The sequence below is a fragment of the Fusarium musae genome, chromosome 11 (genome assembly GCF_019915245.1).
Source record: "Fusarium musae strain F31 chromosome 11, whole genome shotgun sequence".
Classification (NCBI taxonomy): domain Eukaryota; kingdom Fungi; phylum Ascomycota; class Sordariomycetes; order Hypocreales; family Nectriaceae; genus Fusarium; species Fusarium musae.
The window spans coordinates 2,090,507-2,109,172 of record NC_058397.1 but is presented as its reverse complement, the minus strand read 5'-3'; the positions used below and the strand labels follow the sequence as shown (position 1 = coordinate 2,109,172).

The following is an 18,666-nucleotide window of genomic DNA, read 5'->3' as shown; positions in this document are numbered from 1 at the left end:
AAAGACTTCCACCCGAGAGCACTAGCCAAACTTCAGCAATTCAGCTGATCAGAGCCAGCTCGTGATCTTTTGGAAATGACTGGGCTGCTAAGAGAGAATGATTCTGTGTTATCCGAGCTCGACATGAACTTTACGTCGGATATCGATTGAGGTACAGGGTACTGATGTCATTGCTGAGCTTCCATCACGAGTGGCTGGGTTTAATATAGTCTGTCCAATTGATCTAGATCGGAAGAGGCAAGGAGGTTCATAAGCACTATGTATCAATTGAGCCAAAAGTTGGGATGCATTTCAACATGTAGCATTTCACGGCCCGGCTGGTCAAGTTGCACATGTTCATAGACGATGAGGACGTCGAGGCTCACATGGAAGTTATGCAAACCGTATCGTACGATACAGAACTCCCAGAAATCCCTCAGCGCAAGCGATTGCCTTGGATCGAAGCTAATTTAATGCTAGATCATGTTATCAGATAAGAAGATGTTGGATGCATTCCCAGATTTCTCCTCACTCAATCTAGCGGTGGGTATTTCGGCATCTATAAATAGACTCGACGGAACTTGCCATGCTTGGTCTCGAAGCGATTGGCCAGATTCCGACGGCGTCCCCACAGACCTGTCAATCTAAACCAGGCGCGCTCGAGTCGTGCCGCTCGTGTTCGGGACCTTGGCCGACTCCGAACTGGAATCTCGGCGATAACTTCGTCATTCATCTGTTATCAATCTTCATACTGGACAGTATTCACTACCTACCACCCATCGCCACACCAGACGACATACTGCTCAGACTAAACACGCCACTTTAGTCTCAGGCACCCTCTGCCGCTTCTGTGCTTGAGCCACATTCAATCGAGGGATAAACCGGGGTTCTCATTCGTCGTAAGATTACTGGAAGCGACCAATCCGCCGCCATGTCTGACAGCTTCTAGCTCGCGGCGACATAAGCGAGCATGCGCTCGCAGCATCACTGCTTCGTCAATGTCCCAATACCCCGCCATATTCCTCACCAAGCTGTCCTCGACTACATACAGACATACGAGCCTGTGCTACGCAACAATCCTGGCATGAGATCATGGGAAAAGTCAGACCTAGACTATGCGCTCGTCGCCAATGATCGATTCTTCGATTCATCAGACCCAGGACAAAGTCTACGCTGTTATCAGGCTTACGAGGTGATGAGACTTGGACCGGGAGTTCAGAGGGATCTAAAATGGCCGATTATCTTCCAGAGAGTGCCGAATGGAATCGTATCGAGGGCAGATGCGCCTGCGGGAGTGATCAGCTGGACACAGTGGTACGTCAGGCCAAAGACCAGTGAGGCTACGTCCGATTCTGTGAGTACGCCGAGTACGGCGACGCCATTGAGTTCGGGGGATGACACCTGGGAGGTATATGGAATTGTTACAATTGAGGCGCATAGGATGTTGATGCCATGGGTTGCTACGAAATCGGAGAGCTATCAGGTTGCAATTGGGCAAGGGATGGTGGACGATGCATGTTCAAAGTTTAGTTCTGGAGAAATTTCGTGACAATACGAGATGCATTAACTACACAAATCACGTATCCCGATATCTTGCGCATGCTCACACCCCGTTTGAACCCTAGCTCCGCTCTCTCAGCCGACATAAGTTATTCGTCAACAGACGTAAGCCTGAAATGATCGATGAAGGACTTAGCATCTCTTCGGTAAAGCTCTGCGGCGTGTCGGCTTCTGAGCCAACTCAATCTCCGCATGCCGTCGACGAACCAAGCCCGGAAGCCGTTGGCCACTGGCATACTCCCACTGAGGAAGTTCTTGTGAGATTACCGTATTGGGATCCTCTCCGTTATTCAGACGCCTAACGAGGGCAGACGATTCAGCATTGCCGCAGCCCATGTTGAAAGCCCGGCTTATGAGCGCGCCGTACTGGTTCCTGTTGAGCTTTGCCTTGCTGTTCAGCATGGCTGTGATACAGACTTCGAACTCCTACAGAAGCAGACTTGGTCAGTAATAAAGCGCCTTGACACGAGTAGTGAGAGCGAACCTTCATGTCATCTGCTAGTAGCTTCTTTCCGTTCACAACGGAAAGCGGGATTGGATACTTGACTTCACTGCATTGAGGCGCGTCACAAAGATGACCATACCCCACCGTCGGATTTCCAGTCGGATCATTGTCTGGAATCACCAGTCTCAGCCCAGTGAACAACTATTTCCAAGGCTTTACTCACAAACATCAGGCCTGAAGCCCTCGAAGCCAGCGATCAGATTGGCAGTCGCAGCGTTCGATTTGGGCGGTCTACACGAACGGCACTTCGAGGTCAGGTACCCGCTTGACCCTGTAGCGACGTAGTAGTCGGACACGAAACATCCGAACGTCGTCTTGTCCCAGAGAGTGTTCCCTTCGATGTTGGTGCCCTCGGTTTGGCAGGTGATGGTCACATCAGTACCCTTGGTGAATTGTCGCTGGATGGCATGGCTTGTCGTTGAACCACTGCGGCATCTCACGCCTTCGTCTGTGATGAGAAAGGCGGTGCTGGAGGCGGCTGTAAGAAATTGAGCGGTGAGACTGTGAAGTCTCATAGTGGATTAGTGATTACCGTGTAAATGACAGACGGGAGGATTGTTGATCTGCGAATAGCTGAGTGCATGAGTCCCTATCTTATATGTACGAATTGCCAAAGTCATTAGCCAAGGCGTCGAGGGTCGGCCATGCTATCAACGGCCCTAGAAGCTCAAAGGCCACCAGAAACCGTGCACCTAAGATAGATTACCCAATCTCATACCATAGGGACAAACAAGGAGCTTTGGGAAGCACAGTCAGAAATAAAGATATTTGTGTTACCTCGAACGTTCGTCTCGAAGTCTATCAGCGGCATTGGGAGCTCAATGAGGACAAGGTGTATGCAGTAAGCCTTGGGTTGCCGCGTGTAGAGCGCAATGAGCTGCGGTTAGAGGATACGGTCCGAAGGGTAGTTCCAAAATTAACACCTCAGGCTATGTGATATTGGGGCAGAGGATTTAGGTAGAGTGATAGTGTATGAGTCGCTCTGTCTAGAGCCTTGATTACGAGATCTAAGCTTGTGAAAAATGTGAAGCAAGAGTTGTTATATGGATTGCAAATTCATACTATATATATTGACTATCTAGCTACGAGAGACTGTTCCATATCATCTCCTTGCCATGTCTAGTAAACATAACGGAAGTTGAGGTTCTTCCTATCGGTGATATCGGAGATCTCGAGATGCTGCGTATCATCCTGAAGACCAGAGCTCGTCTGCTGGAGCTTGTCGCGTCGCTTGTTCTCGGCGATTAGCACAAATCGGAGAACAATCATGGTAGCGGTCGAAATGCCGAAGCAGATCGTCGTCGCCAAGAAACCGCTCTAGAGTCATGATGTCAGCTCTTTTCCAGATAAACGCTTTGATCACAGAGACTGGTTGACTTACCGGATATTCAGGTGCCTCACGGGCGAAGAATAGAAAAGGGCCGATAATATTACCGGTGGTATATGCCATGAACATCATCGCGGCTGCGACACTCTTCTTAGTAAAGCCGGCGACGTTGGAAGCGACCATGGACAAGGAAATAGGAAAACCAGCAGCGAACGCGACAAAGATCCACAGACCAAAGAGTCGACTTCCTTGGTTGGGGCCGTAACGAACGAGAAGCGACCCGGCCAAACTGTTACAGTTAGATGGTGAAGTTACACGAGGTCGGAGATGCTTACCTGATCAGGCTGAGGCATGCGCCGATAATGGTTCTGTAGCCGTTGAAACGACTGCAAAGGTATGTTGATCCGAGAGCGAAGAAAGCAAGGATAGCACCCATGGGCATGTTGAGAAGATAGACCTGGAAACGACTGAAGCCGAAGCCGGCCATGACAAGACTACTGAACTACAAGGTGTCAGATAATTGCTGCAGTCGAGTTCGGGGATCACTCACAGTGGTATGTGCACCGTTGGGAATGCTAAAGGCAACTTGGAAGACCATCAAGAGCAGGACATTGGGATCCTTGATAACTTCGCGGACCTGCTCCCACTTGAAGCTGTTGTTCTTCAAGCCAGTTTGGTTACTTCGGATACGATCGACGGCATCAATGCGTTGTTGTTGATCGAGGAAACGGGCGTTGTCGGGAGTGTCGGGGAGGAAGATGGCTAGCACGATGGCCCAGACGAGTGTGATGAGACCGAAGATGATGAAGAGCCACTGTATACAAGAGTCAGCTGTTGTTACTCAGCACAATATGCAGTCGATGTGGAGACTTACACGCCAAGACTCAAGGGCGCCGCCAATATGGGCAATGCCATACGCCAACAGACCACCAAATGAAGTAGCGATGGCATTACCTAGGAACCAGATACCGTGCCGGAAGGGCTGTTCCTCACGCTTGTACCACATTCCAGTGATGAGGGAGAAACCAGGCGAGATGGAAGCCTCTGCTACACCGAGGAAGAAGCGAGCGACGAGAAGACCAGGGAAGGTTTGAACTGCGGCGTGGCAGCAGAGGATGATAGCCCAAGCGAGACTGCGATATATTAGTGGGAGAATCTTGCAAGATTGGGGAGTTCTTACCTTGATCCAGCGAGGTACTTGCCAAGGGGCAGACGGACCATCAGCCAGGACGCTGGGTAGCTGAAGGCGAGGTAGCCGAAGTAGAAGGCACTGCTGCACCAGCTGTATCTCGATCCAACGAGATCCTGCGCATGTCAGTGAATGTCGAGCACTTCTTGATTGTCGCGTACTGACCAAGTCATCGATGATGCCCATGATAGAGGCAAAGTTGAGCGACTGCTTGTCAAGGAACTGCAGTGTATAAGACACGAGCAGAAGGGGCATAAGGCTGGACACCAACGTTAGAAATCTTCATCTCTAGTTGAAGTACAACTTACCAAAGATCAATCCTTCTCAAGACCTTTTGTCCCCTGTAGTGGTTATCAACACCCTCCTCCGCAACCTGCATCGACCCCTGAAGACTCAACGTCTCACCCATCTTCGCATCAGGGTCTTGAGCAGGGATGTTGATCTTGTCTTCTCTATCAGAAGCCATACTGTTAGAGAATATCTTGCAATTGTTGAAGCAAGAGAATAAAGAACTAAAGTGGATGATTGATGATGAAAAGAGAGGACTGGAAGCCAGTTAAGTAGATATCCAAGGGAGCATCTAGACCAGTGGCTTTATCTCTTGATCCCAAACAGTCTCCACCCCCGCATAAACTCAAGATAAGTCTGGGGATACTATCTCAGCACTGACGTTTTGATCAAGTAGAGAAATACCATTCACGTCTGAAAAATTGAAGTCATTCCACTACCCGTTTGAAAGAGCCATACTGCTAGTTTCTCCAGCTCGGATATCGTTTCGCGCTCATTGGTTGAGTCGGCAAAGAAAGGTTCAGGCGTTGCCGATTGGCTGACTCGGCAAAATGATAGTGCTGTTGCCACGGACCCGACTCTTTGGGAAGCGCCGGAATGCGGGGAGGCGAAGATTTGGTGGGTGTTAGTTAGTACGCCGACAGTTGCCCATCATGATCCCGCGGCGAAGATAATGACGATGCATTATCTTCAGTGTCAGAGACATGCATATGCGGTCTTATCACATGGACGATATCAGCGGTGACTCGAAAGGGAAATACAACGCGATATCATTGCCCTTCGATAACAACGGGATCGAGATGACATAACAGTATAACCAAGGCTTCATTATCTCATCATTTAGATGTTCTAAAGTCTATAACCAATCGGCTCAACATCCCTTTTAAACTCATCTTTCGCTTGATCCATCAACTCAGTCTGAAGAAGCATCTCGCAGGCCGTAGCTGCTAATCCCTTGGCACAATCCAAAGCTCTCTCAAACGCTTCTCTTGTTCCTGCTGCCTCTGCAAACTTGGGTGTATGGGGTTGCACCAAAGGATCTTCGGTTCCAACGGCGAACATGGGATGAATACCCGGTACACAGTATGTAACGTTGCCTAGGAACGTTAGTTGAGCTGAAGACTGGGGAGGTGGCAGTGGACATACCCATGTCTGTTGATGCGCCCATCGGTGGTTGGTTTGCATCTAAGATGTAATCTCGTCCAAAGGCTTGCATGTGTTTTGTAAACTCGTTCGACATGGACATGTTCGGTCGTAGCTCCATGTAATCTTGGTCTCTGAGAGTTCATCAGTACGGCCATTTCGACAATCCGGTTTGCTTGACTTACGATTCGCAACTGCATTGCACTTGACAGCCCGTAGCGATAGCCCCGGCTTTGAAACACGCCTCTACCCTTCCCGTAAGCTCCTTGATCTGATCAGCCCCAGCCGCTCTCAAATAATACTCCAAGTTCGTCGAATCCGGAATAATATTCGGCTCAGCACCTCCATTTCTAATAACACCGTGAATCCTCTCTGTTGGCTGAATCTGCTGCCTTAGAAGAGAGATATTCACATATGATGACACAATCGCATCGAGAGCATTCTTCCCATGCCACGGCGTATTGCCTGCATGAGCATTCTGCCCTGTAAACGCCACTTTAATCTGCCTTCTCGCACTCGACTTCGCCGCCGAAACACCATCGACATTCTTCTCGCCCTGTGGTGACAGCCTCCCCGTTGGATGAGCCATCAGACAAGCATCTACTCCCTCGTACGCACCAGCCTTGATAAGATGGACTTTTCCACCGCCGCCTTCTTCAGCTGGTGTTCCAAGGAGGCGAACGCGGCCGGGGATATTGAGGGAGCGTATTGTTTCGGCGGTAGCGATAAATGCGGCGATGGAGCTTGTCGCAATAAGATTGTGGCCACAGGCATGGCCTAGACCGGGAAGTGCGTCGTACTCTGCGTTGAAAACGATGATTTTGCCGGTCTGGCCGGATTCGACTTCGAAGGATGTTTGGATGCCGTAGGCGGAGCGTTTGACGTTGTAGCCTAGACGGTGCATGAGATCGCAGATGTTGTCGTGGGCTTTGAACTCTTTGTAGTTGAGCTCTGGGTTCTCATGGATCTAGAAACATTAGTGAAGTTCCCCCAAAGCTGTACAGGTAGCGCGGTGTACCTTTTTGCAAATGTCTGCCAAGTCCTGCTCATGATGAGCGACAGACTTGGAGATGTTTTCGTAAACCTGCTCGTTGGAAGACATCTTACGCTGCTCGAATTACAATGAAGTCACGGAATACCCCAGGAAATAAACTACCCCGGGCTTGGTCGGCTTATAAGAAAGAAGCTGCGGTTCTAGCTCCTGCGGGTCATGACACAATCCGAGCTGAATTTCATGACGCCCGTTGCTCGCATGGATCAGGAAACTCCGCGAGACAAAAAGTGTCCCGATATGGCTATTTTCGGCTAGTTTTGGGGCAGCTTACAGGGAGCTTCAGGGGGTCTGTGTGGCAGTTTTCCGACGGGGAACGTTGACTGACCGACGGCCACTAAATTAGCCGAAGAAACCAATGAGAACTTGGGGATGTGTTATCACCGTTGAGGCTGACGGAGGACAAGATTTTCTCGGGGAGGATCAACAAGCTGGTGTCGACCCTGACAATGCCAATTCTGTTGCTGAAGGAGATAACGAGGTTCCTTTGAGTTGATGGACCTGGTCTCAAATACCACGTAACTCGGATATACGGTTATAGAGCTGTTATTAGAGTGGACAATGCAACGGGAGCTGCAAAGACTTGGATACAATAATCAAGACTAGCTATTTCCGTACTAACACAAACTCAATTCATCGGTATCCCCTCCCGACATCCCTCGCTCATCCTTGGAAACCTCCCCCATGCAGTCATTATCACAAAATTTCTCCCCAATCCCAATCCCAGCCCCAATCTCCCCCGCAGCCTAGACTTTAACACCCTGACGAAGGGGAAAAAAAACTGATTCAGTTGCATGTTCCATCACAATTACACAATACACGATCCCATGTTATCGTCCCAGCGCGTCTGTATTCCCGAGTCATATCTCCGCCCGCCATGCCCTCCCCCATCGCAGATCGCCGAAAAGCGCGTTCCAAAAACGGTACGCCCGGAACACCATATCCTTTCCGATATCGCTGCTAACAAAGATATTCATCAAGGGTGTTTGACATGTCGTATCCGAAAAGTCAAATGTGATGAGCAAAGACCTGTTTGCAAACGCTGTGAGAACAGTCCCAATAAGTGTGAATGGCTCGAACCGGGCCAGGCATTAAGTGCAAGGGGGAAGAGGGTTGAGAGTCCTGCGTATGGAAGTCCGCGATTGTTGGCATCGAGTGAATCGCCTGCGAGCTTTGACTCTGGAAGTCCTGTTTCGCCGGCGAGTGGCCATGACTTTCACTTTCCACGGTCGCATTTATCAGCGGCGCATATACTGCTTGCGAATTCACTACAGCTGAGCGAACAGGACAGGGCGGCTTTTGCGTACATACCTTATTCGACTATGGTGGTGAGTTATGGAAAGCTCTGGCAATGGAGTAACTTCTCGTATATCTATGCGAATATCGCGAATGTGTATCCCGGCGTGATGAGGAGTTTCATCGCAGTCGCGAATATGGAGCTACGAGCGAAGGAACTTCTTATCGCACAGGAGGTGGTCGATGCGAGTGCCTCGTTGGAGAGGGCGAGTCGCCTTGCAGCTGCGGCGGCGGTGCATTATACACAGGCGCTAAAAGACCTGTCATCGTTGTTGGATCGTATCTGTCAGACGCCGGAGCAGGATTGTGATATCGATGCGCTGTTTACGATGTGGTTTCTAATTTTAAGATACGAGGCTTGTGATTCGGGGACTACCGGGGCATCGTTGCTGCATCTCGATGGAATACGGTTGTTTTTGGGGCCGTATTTGCGGGATGATGGACAGGCGACTGGAAAGAAGTTACCATGCGTTGCGCAAGCGATGCTACTGTATACATTGTAAGTTCACTGACTACAACAGCAGTGTTTTTACTGACAGATATAGATACCTCGATGCGGACTCGGCAACAGGCAACATGAACAGCGGACAATTCTGTCTTGACTTTTTATCACGCGACGCTCATGACTACATCTCACATGAACACCTTTTTCTCAGCGTTCGATCAGCTCTTCCCAAGATGTGGGGTGAACAATATCCGATATCAGAACTCCTCGATGACATGGAGAATTATCGCCCTCTCCGCTTATATCACCTCTGTCAAGGATCTAAACTTGAGCTTCTCAGACTAGCACGGTCAACAACGCACGGTGGATACGACGATCTTAAGAAGCTCTGGCGGCATGTCGAAAACTTCGGTGATGTACGACAGCTTATCCAATACAGCCATGTAATGTAACTAACAACAGCAGGAATTCGCCGATATCCTCCTCCTCGCCAAAAAGACGCCCAGCTCTGGAGGAAAGCGCCTCATGTGGACAGTATACGCCGCAGCCCTTGACTTCCACGCCTTGCAGATCCTCTGCTCCAGCCTAGACACCTACAACGAAACGCCTTTCAAGCCCGAGCCCTCCCTATCCTACATCTTCAGCGTCGCCACAAAGGCTCTCGAAGAAGACCCCCGTCAAGTCTACCGTTTCATGTGGTCGCTCTCCGTAGCACTCAGCAAAACGAATCAGGCTTGGTTATCTACCCAGCTTGCAAAAGCAAGGATTTTACTACCGCGGTTTGGAGTTCCAGGGTTGATACTTGAGCAATGTGGGGGCCTAAGCGTTAATAACGAGGGAGCACAGTAACTCGTTTATTCCTGTATGATTTGTAATTAAAAGTTTATAGATTTGGCTTCTAAACTTCTATGTTCAGTGACTCTTTCAGGGGGAGGGTGCGGCTGCTGGAGCCGACGAAAATGGTGTAGTTGCCCGGCTGAAGAGTCCAATCCTGCTTGACGACGTCCCAGACGCTGAGGTCACGTCTCGTGAGTTCAAATGGAATATCGACAGATTCGCCCTTGTTGATCTTGACTTTCTCAAAGCCTCGGAGTTGCTTGGGTGGACTATTCGGAATAGCAACGTAAAGTTGAACAACTTCCTCACCGTCTCGCTTTCCGATGTTGGAGACTGTAGCTTGAACGGTAGCAAACGTACTCCAAAGATCTTCATCAGCAGCTGAAGCACTTGTCTCAGCAACCTTGACTGCCAAGTCAGAGTACTCGAACTCCGTGTAACTAAGGCCGTACCCGAACTCGAATCTTGGCGTGACATCCCGATCGTCGAAGGAGCGATAGTCAAGATACACGCCTTCAGTAAAGTCGCACTGCGGATCCTTGCTTCCCTCTTCCAGTCCACAGGGCTTGTAAGGGGTATAGTCACTCTCATTCTTCGCCAGGGTATACGGCAACTTTCCTGAAAAATCGGCCTCGCCGTAAAGAAGTTTCACGAGCGCCTCGCCACTATCTTGGCCTGGAAGGTGAGCGATAATTGTTGCGGTGATGTTTGGATGGTCAATCCACTGATCAACGAGACGAATGCCTGCTGCGTGGATTGTAACAATCGTGTTGGCACATTGCGATGCAACGTTGAGTATCAGGGCGTCGCTGAAGTCATCGTGAAGACCATCGCGGTCCCATCCTTCAGTTGCCATGGCGTTGATAAGAACGAGACAGACATCCGTTGCGCCGTTCACGTCAGGGTTAGAGGATGAAAGGTCCCAGTTCACCCAGCTCCCATCCTTGGCAGCTCTCTGCTGAATTGCGCTGAGGGGCTGTATCTTGTCAGTAGGCTTCTAGGGAAGAAGAGATAGGTCTTACATCGCTGATGTATGGCGGTGAGTTAGCAGCCGCCCTACCACCCGAAACAATCGTTCCTCCCTTGGCAGCTTGGTCAAAATGCTCTTCAGTGCCAAGAACAGCTTGTCCCATCTCCGGTGATGAAGTATATCCCAGCTGGAAAAGATTATCCGTATTCTTCGTCTTGGCAACTGTGGCATCATATCCAAAGACAGAGATCATCTTGGGCTTTTCGGCGAAGGGAAGAGTGTTGTTTACGTTCTTGACGAGTACATGCCCTGCAATAGCGCCCTCGAGCAAAATTTGTCGTGATTCGGGGATGCGAGCTTCGACTTGCTCGTGAGGAAGAGAAAGGTTCTTCATTCCGATCCCGGGGGTTGGAAAGTCGACGTCTTGGCCGACGAGGTACCAAGCGGCCAGGATTCTGCCACCGTTAGTAAACACTCACTCAACATAATCAGGGGGTATACCTTGTAGCCATGTCCGTCACCCTCTCCTCCTGAACAGTCCCATTTTCAACAGCCATCGTCAAATTCTCTCCCCAGAATCCCCCCATCGGCATAACCATATCCAGTCCCGCATTCGCACTCTCAAGATTATGCTGCGCGTTCCAATCCAGCAACACAAACCCGTCGAACGCAAGCTCAGTCTTGAGAAGTCCATTCATGAGCTTGCTGTTCTCGCAGGCATATGTTCCGTTGACGCGGTTGTATGAACACATGACTGATGCAACACCTGCTCTTACTGAGTCCACAAAGGGCCAAAGATAGTACTCATGAAGAGTCTTGTCGTCGACATTGGAGGATACTGCTTCGATGCCAAAGTAAGGACGACGATAGGTTTCTTGCTCGTTGGCGATGAAGTGCTGTGGATGTTAGTGGTGGTGATGGATTTGAGGGGGGGTACTGACTTTGACGTTGGCAATCACTCCGGCGTCTTGATGCCCGATGATGGACTCTGCACTGAGTCGGCCCGTCAGGTACGGATCAACCGAGAAGCCCTCCCAGTTTCGTCCACCAAGTGGTGTTCTCCCCAAAGGCCCAACATTTGGACCAAGAAGGACGTTGACTGGCCATGATCAGTATGGGACGTGCAACTTAATTGATATACTCACCTCCCTTAGCCTTGAATTCCTTCCCCATATAATAACCCCGCTGATACGTCAAGTTCTTATCCCAACTTGCCCCAACATGCAAAGCAGAAGGATACGAGTTCACAAAATCCGTCGCTCTAACGCCATTGCCTGCATCATGAAGACACAAACCCGGCCATCCAAGGCGCGGAATTGTACCCGTGTTACCAGCGCAAACATTATCAGCCGCGAAACCACGCGTGACATTGACTTTCTCCTCGAGTGTCAATCGATCAACAAATTGCTGCGCCTTTACATACGCATCTTTCCAAATTCCTTTGCCAGTTCCATCCGCTATCAAAGTTTAGCTTAGCGCCATCAGGGGTCAAAGTTACTAGGCAGATCTTACGCGATGGATACTCTTCAGTCGGAATCTCAGCAGGAAGAGAGAAAGAAGATGCGACTTGCAGCGCAAGACACAAGAGTTTGGTCGACCACATCATGTCTGGAACTACCTCGCAGATCCTCATCTTGGAAACGAGCGGAGGTGTTGTTGTTTGTATTTATCAGTTCATCGCGTTACCTGAGCTTTGTTGCATGGACAGCGAATAAGCCGGTGATTAGCCGACACAGCCCGAAAATACGTCATTGGACGAGGATCGCGGAAACTCCGTTGTTCACCGCTTGCAGAATGGAGCCAATCGGGGAGTAAGCCGGTGGTACAGGGTATGTTGCGATGGATTTTTGAGTTGCGATCCGGGGCCCCGGAGGGTGATGGTCCCCGCGAACGTGGAGTATTGTAACTATCATGCTGTTGATTCAAGATCGTCGAATTAACTAAATGAGGTTTTTTTTCTTAAGTGTTCGGGCTATATTTATCGGCTTTAACCGGATGCAACGTTGCCCTTAGCAGTTCGTTCGCTTGATTGAACTAGCCTTGCCTTGTTTCAATTAACGCCCGCGTATATACGCAACTCTACTGTCAGGCATCGATCAAAACCAGTGAGATTGCGAGATTACTTAGGATAATGCCAATTAACATGATGGATGTCAGCGAAGTCTATTTAAATTAACTACCAGGAGACATACAATTGCTACACATGACAATCCAGCTAGAGCCCCAACACCATTTCCAACACCTGACCAGCTTCACTGACACGTGCAAATTGACGTGGCATTTTGAGAAAAACTGTAAATGCACTTTTGCTGCACCTCGATATCCGAAGTCTCCTGTTTCGAAAGTCCGAATGCTGTCGGGGTATAGGTCCTATACCCCCAACGTTTACAGCCGGTGTTGGCGATTGATGTGAGCCTGAACACTCCCACCGTGGGGGTTCCAGTCACACAAGGACGGACAACTCGGGCTTTTCTTCGCTCTTCAAACTACAAGCGGCGCAATAACCGCCAGTAGCCGACGTGCCTTTTTCCGTTCTCAAAGTGAGGCTGCAGGCATCGCGTCCAGTTTTGGCGATGAGCGCGAGCGAATGGCATGTAAGACGTAGTTGGCTGATTGTGTTGCTCATCATTCGCCCAGAAGAGTCTGCTGACGAACGCGCTCGCTTTTTGAGGCCCCCAAAAATGCAGCTCATTGCTGTAGGCTCTGTGTACACAATTGTGTGGACCAATAAGGTCAGTCCATATTGGGATCTATTCGAGGCTCTTCGAAGTACCTTCCAGCTGTGTCAAGTCTTTATAAATTCAAGCTTCTGTCACTTACAAAATATTAGTCTACCAAGTCTCTTGTGGTACGCCATGGCTACTGCTGGTACGTCAAGACACCGCTTGATCACTCACCAAGGTGAGACGGGAACAAACTCTCACTTGTCAAATCCTGCTAGACAGCCATCACCACCTCGTATCTCATCAAGTAGTCCCTCGCCATGCGAATCTCGTACAGGAATACCGAAACCATCAGTGAAGCCATCATCGAGCTATCGACGTTACTCATACACATCACTGGTGTATTCATCAAAGTCATCATCTGGGCCGTCACGTTCATGCTCACCTGACAGCAGCTCTGCGAGCTCTGTTCAGGAAGTTAGCATTGCTGACGAAGAAGTCAAAGAACCAGAGCCAGACTTACCAAAGGCACCAGAACATTTCAAGAGAGCTTTCAGTGTCCCCAAAGCTTTATTTGATATTTACGAGACCTCTCGAGAATGGCACTTTGGCTTTGCACCTATGCAGAATGTGCACGCTCTGGTGATGGCGCTCCATCAAGCGAACCTCAAGCGCGAAAATGCTGAACAACAGGTGAGAGATCTTACTCAGCGTCTACGTTCAGTCGCGGAACCAGGACCGGAAATCCAGCCCTCAGAGCGCGAATTTTCAAAAATAGAAAATGTCACTCCTGCGAAACTTTGTAGAAAGCGATGCGCAAGACGAAAGGAGTTGATTGAGAACCCAGGCAACATACGGCTTAAAAAGAGGTTTGAGAAATTGGCGGGTTGGAGTGAAGAGGTCGAGGCAGACATTGACGCTGCTCAAGACCGCAATACATTACTTTTTGATCAGCTTGGAGAAGCAGGCAAAGAAATAAAAAGACTGGAGGACGAGAAGTTGTCTCTCAAGGACAACAATGAAAAACTTGAAAAGCAACTCGAACAGAGCCGCAAAGAGAGTACGATGGCCGATGATGTTCGAACATCTCCGGTCCCCAGCGTTAGGCCCCTACAGGATCCAGCATCTCAGATTGTTCAAGAAAACCGGATCGCTGAGTTACAGCGGGAAATTGAGCGGCTTCGGCAAGAAAACGACGAGATCAGAAACGCTCTCGAGCAACCTCAAAGCCAAGATAGCCCTCCAGAGAAACCAGAGGAGCAAATCAATGACGCAACTCCAGAAGAGACACAACTCAGGAGTGCAGACGCTGGAATTGAGGTTCCAACCACCGATATCGAGATAGGAGGTATCACGACCGGAGAAGATTCCACGGCACCACAAGATATCGAGACACCAGTGATGCCAGTGGCACCTCCAGCAGCGCCAGAAGCAGAAGAAACCGTGGTTTTATATCCACAGCGACTCCTAAATCGACACCTAAGAGCGAGCAGCGATAAGGCCAGACGTGGACGAGACAGCCGACGACGAAGACGACGGGAGCAGCAGAGATTAGAACGAGAAGAAGAAGAAGCTCAGCAACGGCAGCAGAGAAGGTCAGAAAGGAAGGGAGATGCTCGGCGACCTCACAAACACCACAGAAAGCCTCCTAAAGTATACAAACAGAAAAAGAAAATTCTGTCGCCACTCGGATGGGTAAGATATCGTCGAACATTGATGGATTTTCTTTCATTCAGCCATATGTTTTCCTCGCCGCTTGAGCTATCGTAGAGGATCGAAGTTAAGTTTCCCATATCTTCTCTAATACTTTCTTTCTTTGCTATTGTATGTAATCATTTCCTACAGGACCTACCTTGTCGTCGTTTCTTTGACTCAACACTCAAGTCAATCCTTCTGGTGTGCAGGCTGAGATCAGGTTTCCTTATTGATCGACTTTCATATCCTCTCATAGATTGATACTTAATGAGAGAGAGGCTACTATTACCAATAGAAAAGATGCAAATGATCGGGATACGGAGTATTGCCCCGCTATGATTCAGAGGCAACGTCGGCATGTAGTCGGCATCCGCGGGAGGTTATCGGGAACATCCTGAACTCTATAGTGTGACGTTTCATGCGGCGCAGATAAGTCGCAGCGCCCAATCTGATGTCAGTGATCAACTCCGCTTACCTCAGACCGCGACAACCATCTCAAAGGAATTTTCCGATCTGGAGACTGTTCCTCATCCTTTTCGCCTTGGTATTGAAGGGCCTCACTGGTGTCGCGGTCCAAAACCTGTAGCAATCAGTCATTTTGATAGAGTTTATCCTGCGGGATACTGAACTTGCCGACCAAATGAATGAATCTTTGACGCGCTTCAAGCCGCTAAAAGATGACATGGCGCAACCCCGCAAGCCTTGCGCCTCCACTAATGAGATTGCGGAAGTATGCTGCGATGAACCAATAAGATGGCATTTAATGGACATGTAAGATCCCAGCAACTTCGGCAATTCCCTCTCGGATTAAAGTTTACTGTTATCTTACGAACTGTGTCGTTAGCAAGGTGTATAAAGACCTGTTACGCCCAGTAAACTCGCTTTGCTTATTTCTGCAATCAGTCATCATGTTGTCTCGTCTCATTGAGCTGTCGGAGCGCGCTCCAAAAGACTTCACCCTAGCCCTAGGCTTCTCAATCCTTAGCGCTCTTTACCTACTCCGACGCTGGCTGCTCCCTAAGCCAATCCCAGGTATTCCGTATAACGAAAATGCGGTCAAATCCTTCATGGGGGATATCCCCGAGTTCAGAGATGCTCCCAATCGTCGAGAATGGTGGGCACAGCAACCCGCTCGTCATCAATCGCCTATCGTCCAGGTCTTCATGAGACCTTTCGGCGCACCCTGGGTTTTCGTGGCAGATTACTTTGAGTCGTCAGATATTTGTATGCGTCGGTTGAAGGAGTTTGATAGAAGTGACGTGACATCGGAGCAGTTCAATGGTGTTGTACCAGGTCATCACATCACGCTGAAATCGTCAGACCCAAAGTTTAAGAAGAACAAAGAATTGATTCGTGATCTGATGGCGCCGACTTTTCTTCAACAGGTAAGAAGACATGTAGCTATGCATTAGAACGTTCGCTGATCTTGGTAGGCCTCGGCTCCGGAGATCCACGACAAGTTCAGTAGTCTTCTCAGGCTTTGGGACCGCAAGCTTGACTTATCAGGCGGCAGACCATTCGATATAGCTCAGGACATCCACAATTCAGCACTGGATATTATCCTCGGTGCTTCCTTCGGCATTGACTCTGGAGACGGGCAAATTGGCAGACAAATCGAAGAGCTCAAGACGAAAACCGTTTCAGGTGGAGAAGATGACCTCTTCGAATTCGAGGACGTTTCTATCGACGAAGAACAGTGCTGCTTCACCACTCTTGCAGACAGTGTCGGTCTTTCCATGAGGTCGCCTCTTCCCACTATTCACCACTTCCTCTACCGCAATCTGTCCCCCAAGATGCGGCGGGCAAGAGCGGGACGTGATAGATTGAGAGATCGTGAGATTGCCAAGAGCATTAAACGGAGAGAGTCAGGTCAGCCGCAACGCTGTGCTTTGGACAACATGCTTGCGAGAGAGGATTCAATTGCCGAGAAGGAAGGGCGGAAGCCGAACTATCGAAGTCAAACGATCATGAGCGAGGTACGTTAACAATTGGGTTTGTGTAGTGATTTTGCTGACAGTTTGAAGCTGATGGGATACTTGGTTGCCGGGCATGAAACAACATCAGCTGTTCTCCGCTGGGGAATGAAGTACCTGACTGCCAACCAGCGCGTACAATTACTCCTGCGCGAAGCCATCGGGAACGCACATTCTCAGGCGACAAAGGACAACCGTATTCCAACAGCAGAGGAGATCCTCAAAGCTCACATCCCGTACCTTGACGCCGTCATCGAAGAGATGCTCAGACACTCACGCGTCGCCCCAGTTACCCTTCGCCAAGCCACCACCGATACCCAGATTCTTGGTCGATTCATCCCGAAAGGAACAACAGTGGGCTTCCTCGGCAACGGCCCCGGCCTCGTGATGCCCAGTATCCCAGTCAGCCCTGAAAAGCGATCCGAAGCTGCTTTAGCACACATGGAAAGGACACAGCTCTTTGATGACGAAGACCTAGCGCAATTCGTTCCTGAAAGGTGGCTGACGTCAAATGTCAACGATAAGGGCGAGGAGGAGACCATGTTTGATCCGCAGAAGAGACCGGCCCAGGCGTTTGGACTTGGGCCTCGTGGCTGCTTTGGCAAGAAGCTCGCTTATATCGAGATCAAGATATTTCTTACTTTGTTCTTCTGGGGGTTCAAGTTGGACCCGGTCAAGCCTGAGCTGGCGACGGAGGATGAGATGCTCGCGTTGACGCGATCACCGACGAATGTGTATGTCAAATTGGCAAAGGTGTAATTCCATATAGATCGTATTGTCATTTTAGAGACTGCAATAGGAGTTTTATAAGTGCAGATAAAGCGCAGTGGTACAAAACATATAACAACGATTATTTGCTAATCGTCACTATCCTTACTACTAATCCGCCTCTTATCAGCTTCTCTATAGAAGAGAGAAAGGGTGCGAACACCATTTCCAGCCTGGGAGTGAGGATATTTCGCTTCGTGATAGACTGATGTTAAGACTGGGCTAAGGAACTTTTAGTCCTACTTTTAAAAGCACGCAGATCTAGCACCACCACTGTATTTTAGTTTCCGATCTGGCCAAGGCGTTCTTTCCAATAGCTTTCTTTAGTATCAGAAGTACGTAAATGTAGTGAACAGTCGCTCCACGCCATCGAAATCTGGCTTTGCCTCACTACTGGGCGAGAAATCTTAAAATTGTACTCATTGAAGTTCTGGGTATGTATGTAGGTATGTCGATTCTAGTATTTACTCGACATACAGTTAATTAGTCCCTATGTTCAACTTTTGCATGCTTCTCAAGACCCATAATAAGGTCAGTTCAAGCTGCTCGACGAAAACCTGGTGCCCTTAGAGCGAGCATCGCTGGTAATATTGAGTAATTCGGTGGCCCCTGTTTGATCCAGAGTGCTAAGACTGCCTACATACCTGTCCAGAGCCTTTTCCTGGTCATGTATGGAAGGGAAATGTTTACCAACTGCGCCTCGGCCAACTTGATGGGATATATTGGGTTGCTTCGCTGAGACCCACACATCCGAAGTACCTTCCACATTTAGAAGGAAGTACCCCTACATCTTACACCCTATCAGCTTTCCTAGCCAACAGCTGAAACGCAATGTTATGCAGTTGGTTGACAAGTTGCATGGGTCAGCCAACATATGGTCAAAGCGAGCAAATAAAAGAGACAATAAAAAAAGACTAAACCCTAGGAAGATAGGCGAAAGCTTCTACAACGGAATTGACGCCGAATCTTTCGCTGTA

The 18,666-nt window shown here is 49.3% G+C and overlaps 7 protein-coding genes across 7 annotated transcripts; 3 read left to right on the top strand and 4 right to left on the bottom strand.

The window, feature by feature from the left end:
• Positions 1-1,671: 1,671 nt before the first annotated feature.
• On the bottom strand, positions 1,672-2,559 carry J7337_013822 (uncharacterized protein; the record flags this gene model as incomplete). The annotated part of the gene is made up of 2 exons (XM_044831297.1): positions 1,672-1,965; positions 2,212-2,559. 2 exons carry the CDS (start codon positions 2,557-2,559, stop codon positions 1,672-1,674), a joined length of 642 nt encoding a protein of 213 aa, XP_044674572.1.
• A 604-nt stretch (positions 2,560-3,163) lies between these two features.
• Positions 3,164-5,026, bottom strand: J7337_013821 (uncharacterized protein; the record flags this gene model as incomplete). The annotated part of the gene is made up of 8 exons (XM_044831296.1): positions 3,164-3,361; positions 3,426-3,660; positions 3,707-3,873; positions 3,922-4,185; positions 4,246-4,504; positions 4,552-4,676; positions 4,726-4,819; positions 4,869-5,026. 8 exons carry the CDS (start codon positions 5,024-5,026, stop codon positions 3,164-3,166), a joined length of 1,500 nt encoding a protein of 499 aa, XP_044674571.1.
• A 671-nt stretch (positions 5,027-5,697) lies between these two features.
• J7337_013820 (uncharacterized protein) lies at positions 5,698-7,093 on the bottom strand (the record flags this gene model as incomplete). Its single annotated transcript, XM_044831295.1, has 4 exons — positions 5,698-5,945; positions 5,995-6,125; positions 6,177-6,958; positions 7,010-7,093. The coding sequence occupies 4 exons, from the start codon at positions 7,091-7,093 to the stop codon at positions 5,698-5,700; spliced, it is 1,245 nt and encodes a 414-aa protein (XP_044674570.1).
• Positions 7,094-8,820: 1,727 nt separating this feature from the next.
• J7337_013819 (uncharacterized protein) lies at positions 8,821-9,632 on the top strand (the record flags this gene model as incomplete). The annotated part of the gene is made up of 3 exons (XM_044831294.1): positions 8,821-8,837; positions 8,884-9,199; positions 9,246-9,632. 3 exons carry the CDS (start codon positions 8,821-8,823, stop codon positions 9,630-9,632), a joined length of 720 nt encoding a protein of 239 aa, XP_044674569.1.
• A 49-nt stretch (positions 9,633-9,681) lies between these two features.
• Positions 9,682-11,342, bottom strand: CEL3B (glycoside hydrolase 3; the record flags this gene model as incomplete). The annotated part of the gene is made up of 3 exons (XM_044831293.1): positions 9,682-10,596; positions 10,643-11,045; positions 11,092-11,342. 3 exons carry the CDS (start codon positions 11,340-11,342, stop codon positions 9,682-9,684), a joined length of 1,569 nt encoding a protein of 522 aa, XP_044674568.1.
• A 2,231-nt stretch (positions 11,343-13,573) lies between these two features.
• On the top strand, positions 13,574-15,013 carry J7337_013817 (uncharacterized protein; the record flags this gene model as incomplete). Its single annotated transcript, XM_044831292.1, has 3 exons — positions 13,574-13,686; positions 13,709-14,948; positions 14,990-15,013. The coding sequence occupies 3 exons, from the start codon at positions 13,574-13,576 to the stop codon at positions 15,011-15,013; spliced, it is 1,377 nt and encodes a 458-aa protein (XP_044674567.1).
• An 843-nt stretch (positions 15,014-15,856) lies between these two features.
• On the top strand, positions 15,857-17,680 carry J7337_013816 (uncharacterized protein; the record flags this gene model as incomplete). Its single annotated transcript, XM_044831291.1, has 3 exons — positions 15,857-16,333; positions 16,382-16,924; positions 16,973-17,680. The coding sequence occupies 3 exons, from the start codon at positions 15,857-15,859 to the stop codon at positions 17,678-17,680; spliced, it is 1,728 nt and encodes a 575-aa protein (XP_044674566.1).
• Between the last annotated feature and the right edge of the window lie 986 nt (positions 17,681-18,666).